This window comes from Cynara cardunculus (assembly GCF_001531365.2).
Source record: "Cynara cardunculus var. scolymus isolate 2C chromosome LG 2, CcrdV1, whole genome shotgun sequence".
Taxonomy (NCBI): Eukaryota; Viridiplantae; Streptophyta; class Magnoliopsida; order Asterales; family Asteraceae; genus Cynara; species Cynara cardunculus.
This window is the reverse complement of record NC_037529.1, coordinates 68,683,991-68,693,405: the sequence shown is the minus strand read 5'-3', so window position 1 is coordinate 68,693,405 and position 9,415 is coordinate 68,683,991. Positions and strand designations below refer to the sequence as shown.

The window sequence follows — 9,415 nt, the reverse complement described above, 5'->3', positions numbered from 1 at the left end:
GACGGTCCTGGGCCAGGCCGGTTTGGCCCATCACTACTTGTATGGCCAAGCCCAAGCCCAAGCCCAATTGTTAGGGTTGCAACTTACAACTTACGACTTACAAATGGTGGCCGTGGTTTAAATATTCTTTGTTGGTAAGGTGGGTGGAAAACATCGTCATTTTGTTTTTCCGCCAAAACCTACAGCGATTCATCATTCAATCCTGAATGCTCTCTACGCTTTCAATTAAAATATTGATCATATATCATCATCTCTTCCTCTAAACTCGCCGTCGTTTAAGCTTTCCGGCGGACTTCTCCGGTTGCAGGTGGTTTCTCCTTCTTCACTCTACCATTTATTCATTTGAATTTTGAAATTTCAACGTACATCTGATTTATTTCCCACATTTTTCTTATAATTTAGGCTATAGATGTATCGTATTATCAATTGGAATGTCTCCCTGCAGTGCATGAGATGCCATAGAATCAATCCACTGATTTATACCACATCTCTGTTGTCTGAATCATTGTTATACTACTTTCGTTGGTAATTCAAGCTTCGACATGGAATATATGCTTTGAATTTGGATGTTATGAGTGTCTGTTCTTAAATTAGTGTTAGTTAGGGTTAATTGATTTAATTTCCTCTTCTAAATCGATATGTTTAAATGCGTATTGATTGGATCAAAATTTTATGTCTGCCTTTTAGTTTATGCCATAATTCTTCCCACAAACGGAAAAACTAGTTATAAAATTAGGAAAGCTTGGAATGGAGGAGTATTTCTAAATTTGAATCATACAGATTGAGAACTAAATGGTACGATTGTGATTTCCCGAGTGATTGTTAAGTTTATACATATGATTTATGTAATATCATGCATTGCGGTGGTATAAGTTTACTGTTTATAAGGAAATAAAAGATAAGAACATTTGAACGTTCGCTAATTTTGTTAAAAAAATTATTCAGGTGACATCTATTGGCAATGCCTTCGTCTATGTTTTCTATGCGTGCCTCCCATGGCACCACGTTAGCTCCTGAACAAAGCACGATCTTCCGTGATTCAATGTACAATAAGCCAAATTTCTTCTATAAGCATCTACTTTGTTTCAAGAGGAGTTGCGTATCATCTAACCTGGCACACTCGAGTGTGTCCCAGAAGGATATAATCCAATGTAGGGCGGTAGAGGTGGCAAGTAACCGTACCTTTTTAAAGGGAGAAAAATTTCAACTTCATGATGTGATTGAAGCACAACAATTTGATAGAGATATTCTGAGCGCGATTTTTGAAGTGGCCCGTGAAATGGAAATAATCGAGAAGAAGTCACGTGGAAGCCAGCTTTTGAATGGTTATCTAATGGCTACACTCTTTTACGAGCCTTCAACTAGGACTAGGCTTTCATTTGAGTCAGCAATGAAGCGGTTGGGTGGGGAAGTTTTGACAACAGAAAATGCACGAGAGTTCTCTTCTGCTGCAAAAGGAGAGACACTTGAAGGTAGTTTCAGGTTGAAGCTTGTGTTCTTTGAGGTTCTTTTTTTTTTCTTTTGTCATTCATTCTGATTCAACCTTGTTTTGCAGATACAATTAGAACGGTGGAAGGGTACACAGACATAATTGTGATGAGGCACTTTGAAAGTGGTGCTGCTAGAAGAGCAGCCATGACAGCTAACATTCCCATTATTAATGCTGGGGATGGTCCAGGGGAGCATCCTACTCAGGTATACCCTCTTTATCTTCAAATCATCTGCAACTTAAAGAAAGTTGCTTCTAAGGATCAGTGTTGGTATCCCTTATTTAGGTCTTCCAGTTTTATTTAGTGTATATAGTGATATGAACCTCAAATTTTCAAGGATACTTCGGGACTGTTTGGTTTGATGGAATTTTTTCGAGGGATTTGAATTTTGTGGAAGGATTTGGAATTGGGAGGATTTGGAATCTTTGGTGTGTTTGGTTTGTGGGATTTGAATGGAATTGAATTCCATTCTCTATAAAAACAATTTATGGAAAATTACAAATGTAATTAAAATACCTTTATTAATTGATTATTACTTAACATGATTATTAATTGATTAATTGATTATTACAAAACGAGTGTTTTTAACATGTTTTAAAACATTTCTACAATCAAACCGTATGAAATCAAGCAAAATACCAACTACCCTGTGGGATTTCTAAATCCCATGTTTGTGGGATTTCAGTTCCGGACTTACCTTTAAACCAAAGGCATGATTGGATGGGGTCCAATTCTAAATCCCATGAAATCCCGCAAACCAAACAGGCCCTAAAAATCTCTTTTCTTTTCCTTTTATGGTTCATGATGGGCATTAGTTGCCCAACTGTCTAGAGTTGAAAATATTTCTCTTTCTACAGTTGTTTTTCTTCATGGAATCCTCAAAATCTCATATTAGTAGCTATTTATACATTTTTTTTCTTTTCTTTTGATTAATCCCTAGATATGGCATCTTCCTTCTTCAAGATCAAATTTTTATTATTTAATTTGTGCTTTTGGAGTTACTCTGTTCAGTTCTGTTCCGTTGTAAATACAACAGGCTCTTCTCGATGTATACACTATTGAGAGAGAGATAGGAAAGTTGGATGGCATTAAAGTTGGACTTGTTGGGGATCTTGCTAACGGCCGAACTGTACGGTCTCTTGCATATCTTTTAGCCAAATATAATGATGTGAAGGTCTACTTTGTGTCACCAGAGGTTGTCAAGATGAAGGTATTATGATTAACATCACGACTGTAGTATATTCCAATTGGGTAATGGTATATGCACCCCTTTAATGTTAGAATTCGGTCAAATCATGCATGGGAATGTAAAAAATGTCTTGATGTTCATGTGTTTTTAGGAGCAAATTAGTAGATAGGATGCATTTAGCAATGTATAAGGGTGTATTTAGTTCACCCCCTTTTAGGGGTGAGCTAAATGCACTCCTACCTAGAAATTTCCTCCTCAAACACGTCAATATCATAACCTAATTTTTATATTTCCAATGCATGAATTGACTTCATTGTGACACATAAGGAGTGCATATAGCATCACCCCTTTTTTATTGTCAAAATCAGGTGAAGTCATGCTTTGAGAATGTAAAAAGTAAGTCTTAACGCTGATGCGTGATAGGAGGAAATTGGTAGATATGGGTGCATTTTACAATATATAGGGGTGCATTTTAGCCCACACCATTCCAATTTAGGTCATTGATTAGATGAAGGGGTAGGCTAGATACACCCTTGTTATATATTGCTCAATACACCCCAATCTACTAATTTCTCCAAATACACATCAAAAATCAAAATACTTACTTTTTACATTTTTAATGTATGCTTTGGCATGATTCTGACATAAACAGGGGTGCATATAGCAACATCCATGATGAAGGAGAAGATTTGAATTTGATTTTTGTTGTATTACATGGGTTAGGAGGACATTAAAGAGTACTTAACATCGAAGGGAGTTGAATGGGAAGAAAGTGCAGATCTAAAAGAGGTGGCATCCAAATGCGATGTGGTGTACCAGACTCGCATCCAAAAAGAACGTTTTGGAGAGAGAACTGATCTGTATGAGGAAGCTTGCGGGAAGTACATTGTGGATCGAGAAATCTTGGATGTCATGCAGAAACATGCTGTCGTCATGCATCCTCTCCCAAGGCTAGATGAGGTAAGAACTGCTTGTGACGCTCCATACCACTACAATAAAATCGGTTTTATTGGACACCAAAGTGTTATCTAACTTTATAGGACCATACGCTCGTGGGTCCTATCTAAAAGTGTTACAATAAGCTTATATGACAGTTTTTGGGCGTCTTCACAAGCTTTGTATATGTGGGACGGGTTGTTGGCTGCTGTTATGCATATTTTTCTAATTCCGGCATAAATTTAGTCGTGGTGATGCATTGCAGATAACCGTGGATGTAGATGGGGATCCGAGGGCAGCCTACTTTAGACAAGCGAAAAACGGACTGTACATTAGGATGGCTTTGTTGAAGCTCTTGCTTCTTGGTTGGTGAAGATGGCTTGGGCTTAAACTACAAGATGAAAAAGTAAGTGAGACTTGTTTCAAAATCTTGGAACAAGTGGGCATATAACCAGGAATGCCCACATGTTTCCAACACTCTTTTGCTTACCTTCTCTGTTGTGTTTTGTGGAATAAATGTGGGAACGGATGCTCGCTTACATATCGCTTGTAGCGGCATGTTATAAAAAGCATTTGCTTCATGTTTTTTGAAAGAAATTGAAGTTTTATGGTTCTGTACAACTTTCTAAAACTTTAGTTTTGAACACCCAAGGAAAACACATGGAGCCTTAGGTTTTGACATATGCATGCATGCGTGCACACACACATAACAGTGCTTTTTGTTGTGTGAGGTTCGATATTTTTCTGCACTTTACAGTGTTTTGTTGTGAGGGTTAAGTGTTATTTTGTAGTCTTACAGTCTCACTTAAACATGTTCTCATATGATCCCAAGTCTATATATATATATGATATATATATACGTGTGTGTGCATATGTGGAGGTTTAAATGGTAACACCTCCATTTTACAAAAACACGAGAACACCCTTATCATATCATATCGAGAATACTCTTATCACATACAAGACATGTGAGGGGATTAGTTGTGTGCAGGTCATGCGCATCTTTGATTTAATATCACATGTGATTGATTATAATAAAAGAGTGTTCTTACGTTTTTGAAAAATGATGATGTTTTCTGTTGAACCCTTCCTTGTATATATATTGGGTTTTGGTGAAAATGAAAGTTATCATGAGAAGGGTAAGAAGGGATCTCCACCTTTGGATAAATTTTAATTGAGGAGAACCACTAGATCAATTCTCTTCTAAAACACAATTCATGAGTTGTTTGGGATTATTAGAAGTGATCAAGGGTCCATATCCATTCTTATTTTTCTCACCTTAACTCTTATTCCCACACGATCCTTCGTCTATATATATAGGGTTAGGCTCAAGGGAAAGCCGCATAAAAACGAAAAACTGAGGAACACTTTGGTAACCTTTCATCTACAGAGTATGCACATGGGCATACAAGTTATGTGTAAGTAATTCATCCGGTATGTACATGTGCTTAACATGCACACAAGCATAAAATCTAAGAAACAACTTTAATTACTTATATACACATGTACATACCGTCCAAATGAATGGTTATCAGGCTGTTCCTTTACTTTTTAATTTTTTTGGGTTCTCCCTTAACCTCCCTCCACTTATATGTCCTGTTAGGTCATTCCTTTCTCTCACTCAAATCGAATTGAAACCTAAGGGCCATTTACCAAGTACTTATCGAGTAAGCGATTACCGGCAAGAGATATCACCCTTATTTACCTTATCGTGTAACATTGTCGATCATCAAAATGGGTTGTTGATAAACATCTTGCTTACCAGATTGTTAGAAACTTAATCATTTAAAAAGAAAATTTTTAATGATTTTTACTAAACCATTTAAAATGAAATTATTTGACCTTTTCTCTCCGCAATCCAATCTTCTATGTCCACATGCCTTCTCATTTTCCCACTTGCTTTTTTTTGTTCTTTAATAACCCTTTTCAAACTTTCGGTTACACACTTATTTCTCTATAATTCATTTAACTAAGATTTTGTTTTTTAAATAAAAGCAATGTTGATATAGATTTTTTTAACTGTGTTTGTTTTGGGTCAGCTTGTGCACAACTTAACTAATCTTAGAGGCCTTGAAGAACGGTCAGAAAAATCTCCACTAACTTTGCAAGACTCGAACTCGTAACCTCTTAGAAGAATCCTTAAACACTTAAGTCTTATTGTCAGTTGAGCTAACCTACAAAAGTTTTAGTCTTGGCATGATACGGTATCTAGAATTACTTAAGGTAACCAAGACAACCATATGATGAACTTGTCGAATGAATTATATCCGGTTGGATACTATTTAAACGCGTATTTCTTTTAAACACTATCTGGTTTATGTTAGTTAAAGTTTTGAAGAGTTAATAGGAGAAGAGGGTAATTGTATTTCCTCCAAATCAAGAGGATCTGCTTTGTTAATTTCTACATTCTGGATATGCAGAACGATAATATTGAAATGCGGTTCGATTTAATAATGATTCATATGAAAATACCATAAACATTTCCCACCAAATGTTTGTAGAAACATGATGAAATTGATGACGAAACGATACAATCGTCTTTGGAAAGTAAAGAAAACAAAATTAAAGGTTTACTGGGGTCGGTCCCATTGTCTAAACTGTAGGTTCGTCACTGTTTGTGGAAGCCCCTTTAAGCGAAGCGATATGTAAAGAGACTTGGCTAAGTAGATTGTTTTTCTTTCTAGGCTATTGACTAATCCCTTGGACGATTAAAAATAGGCTGGAGTCATTGTAGTTGAACTTTCATCGCCACAGGGGTTTTGACGGTGCCTAGGATTTGAACCCACAGTAGATGAATTATCCATCGAGGCTTAACCAGTGCGCCACAACCCAGGTGGTTAAGATTGTTTTTAAGGTCTTTAGGTTGAGAAAGACAACAAAATTGTTTTTAAGGGCTTAAGGTTGTTAAACGTTGAGAAACAACCATTTAAGTGGTCCAGACGTTAGATTTATTTTTCAAATTCAAACGTTGTTTACACATATAACGACACATACAACAACCGTCATGGATATAGATTAATGTTATGTTTCTAGTTTGGTATGTGACGATCTAGAATTGTTGGAGCATTTTTATTTCGTATTGTAGAATTGTAATACATCTGATCCTAGGCTGTAATGTTTTCATGATGCGTATTCATGGTCTATATTGAGAAGATCATGTAAAAATGTATGTATTTGTAGAGAGAACGATGTATTATCTCACATGCCATAGGAGGACTCAATTATTTTTAAGTGGTTATTATTCTCGTTTGAAGTTCCATTATCTGTATATGTATGGGAAATTGATCAAAATAGTCAAACTCTTCAATCAAATTCACTTTTTAGCCAATTTTGGCAATGAATCCCTCTTTTAGCCAAAATTTAAGTAAATGCCTTACGTATTTCCGTAATGCCTATTTTCAGATTAAAATAAGAAAAAAAAATCACGCAAATGGGGATCATTACACAAATTTGCGTAAATATATATTTTTCTCTTTTTGAATATGAAAATAGGATTATTTTTTAAAGGGTATATTGGATATTTCACTATATTCGTCAGGACGTCAACCACGATGCCACAATCCTTGTGATTCTAAAAATAGTATGCGTGTAAACTCTAGATAAAATGAGAATCTAATAAAATGACTAAAAAGTGAAGTTGAGTGAGATAAACTATTTTCTCTATGTGTATATGTAGGGTTTGGTTCACATGAGACAAAACTGTTTTCGTGAAATATATGAGATAACATTTTTATACTTGAAAATTCACATCAAACATTGTGAAAATAAAAAGAAGTCAAATTTTTATAGCAAAAACACTGTAAAGGTTACTTTTATAGTGTTTTTGTATCTATCTATATATATATATATGAGTAGATGTATATGTGAGAGGGTGTTGACCAATGAGAATACAAAGGACCTGGAGAAGGTAGGGAACAACAGAAAAGCAATGAAAGAGACTTCACCAATGCAGTGTTGACTTGAACATGAATTCAAAGGGTAATTTAGTCTTTACACCCTTCATAATTAAAAAATAAAATCACAAATGACAAAAAAAGAAAGAGGGAAGAAAGAAGTGAAGACGTGTTTTCAAACATCCATACATACCACCACCACACAATAAAACCAGTAACTTCCATCTCATCGGAATCCATATTTTCTTCGCCGGAAAATGCCAAAAGCCACCGTAAACACGTCGCCGGCTCATCCATCTCTTCTCGCTGCCCACGGATCTGAACTCAAACCCGATATTAGATTCAGAGGAGTCAGAAAGAGACCCTGGGGTAGATTCGCCGCCGAGATTCGAGATCCATGGAAGAAAACCAGAGTTTGGCTCGGAACTTTCAACTCCGCCGTGGACGCCGCACGCGCTTACGACGCCGCCGCTCGGAATCTCCGGGGACACAAAGCCAAGACCAATTTTCCATCGAATATGACGTCATACCGTCAACACAACGCTAACGATCTTCATCCTTTCCGTCAGAATCAATACTCCGATTACCAGACGGTTGTGCCACAAAATCCGACGTGTAGCAGTTTGAGTAGTACTCTCGAGTCTAACAGTGGATCTAGACCGCCGGTAAAGTCGGATTTCGTTTTACCTCGCCGGAGACACCATCCTCGGTCGCCGCCGGTGTTTCCAGATGATTGTCGTAGCGACTGTGATTCGTCTTCATCGGTGGTTGTTGACGGAGGCGATGGCGGAGAAATTGGTTGTTCATCTTTCACAAAACCGTTTCAATCGATCGATTTAAATATGCCGCCACCGTTGGATGAATTTGAGGTGGGGTTTTTGGTGGATGATCATTGCACAACACTTCGACTCTGAATTTGAGGGTTGAAAACGCATTTGATAACTCAAAATCTATACAAACATGAACACAGAGAAGATTAGGATGCAAAATGGGGGGTTTGTTTATTCTTAATATTATGAATTAACCATTGATTATCTCCGTTTACCCGACATTTTATTGGGTAAGATATCGAAAATAAATGATATTTTTTGTTATCTCTTACTTTTTGAACCGTTTGATAAAAGTAACATTCATAGTGTTTTTGTTGTGAAGGTTTAGTTTTTTTTTACCTTCATAGCATTTTGTTTTGAAGTTTCAAATATAAAAAAATGATTTTATGGATCTTACGAAAACAGGCTAGTCTCACGTGAATCCAACCCTATGTATGTATGTATGTATATATGTGTATATAATTTCACGAGAACGCAGGAACACCCTTTTACTATAAACAATCACATGTGATACTATTATTCCATCACATATGATACACATGTGATACGCAGGCGATTTTCGATGCAATCTTGGTTGCGGGCCAAGTCACCCTTACACCACTAAGCCCCCTCACAAATATTATCACATGTGATAAGGTGGTTGTTGATATGATACTATAATCCATCAAGACAATCACATGCGATGCTAATCATAGAAGCAGACAACCTTTGGCGCGGCCTAAGTCGTAGAACACGTCGTCTGCATATCACAAGGTCCTCTCATGCGTATTATCACATGTGATAGAGTGTTCTCGTAAAATAGAGGTGTTCTGGTTTGAACCTCCACCTATATATATATATATATATATATATATATATATATATATATATGTATAGTAAGTGTAAGTCTCTTAGGAAACCAAAATTTATTAGGAACTGTCTAATACTACATCATGTATCCCTCATTTGAATGAATATTTATCATGAATATGAACATGTTATTCATCATAAATCACACATTAATGATGAATATGTTACAACATTAGTGATGAATATGTTACAACATTTATGATGAATAACACGTCCATATTTTTTAAT

At 36.3% G+C, this 9,415-nt stretch overlaps 2 protein-coding genes across 2 annotated transcripts; both read left to right on the top strand.

Annotated features, from left to right (window-relative positions):
• Positions 1-137: 137 nt before the first annotated feature.
• Positions 138-4,208, top strand: LOC112506507 (aspartate carbamoyltransferase, chloroplastic-like). The gene is made up of 6 exons (XM_025110616.1): positions 138-307; positions 946-1,472; positions 1,556-1,695; positions 2,527-2,700; positions 3,403-3,639; positions 3,881-4,208. The coding sequence occupies exons 2-6, from the start codon at positions 962-964 to the stop codon at positions 3,986-3,988; spliced, it is 1,170 nt and encodes a 389-aa protein (XP_024966384.1). The 5' UTR covers positions 138-307; positions 946-961; the 3' UTR covers positions 3,989-4,208.
• Positions 4,209-7,758: 3,550 nt separating this feature from the next.
• On the top strand, positions 7,759-8,602 carry LOC112507340 (ethylene-responsive transcription factor 3-like). Its single transcript, XM_025111889.1, has one exon. The coding sequence runs from the start codon at positions 7,766-7,768 to the stop codon at positions 8,420-8,422; it is 657 nt and encodes a 218-aa protein (XP_024967657.1). The 5' UTR covers positions 7,759-7,765; the 3' UTR covers positions 8,423-8,602.
• The last annotated feature ends 813 nt before the right edge of the window (positions 8,603-9,415 follow it).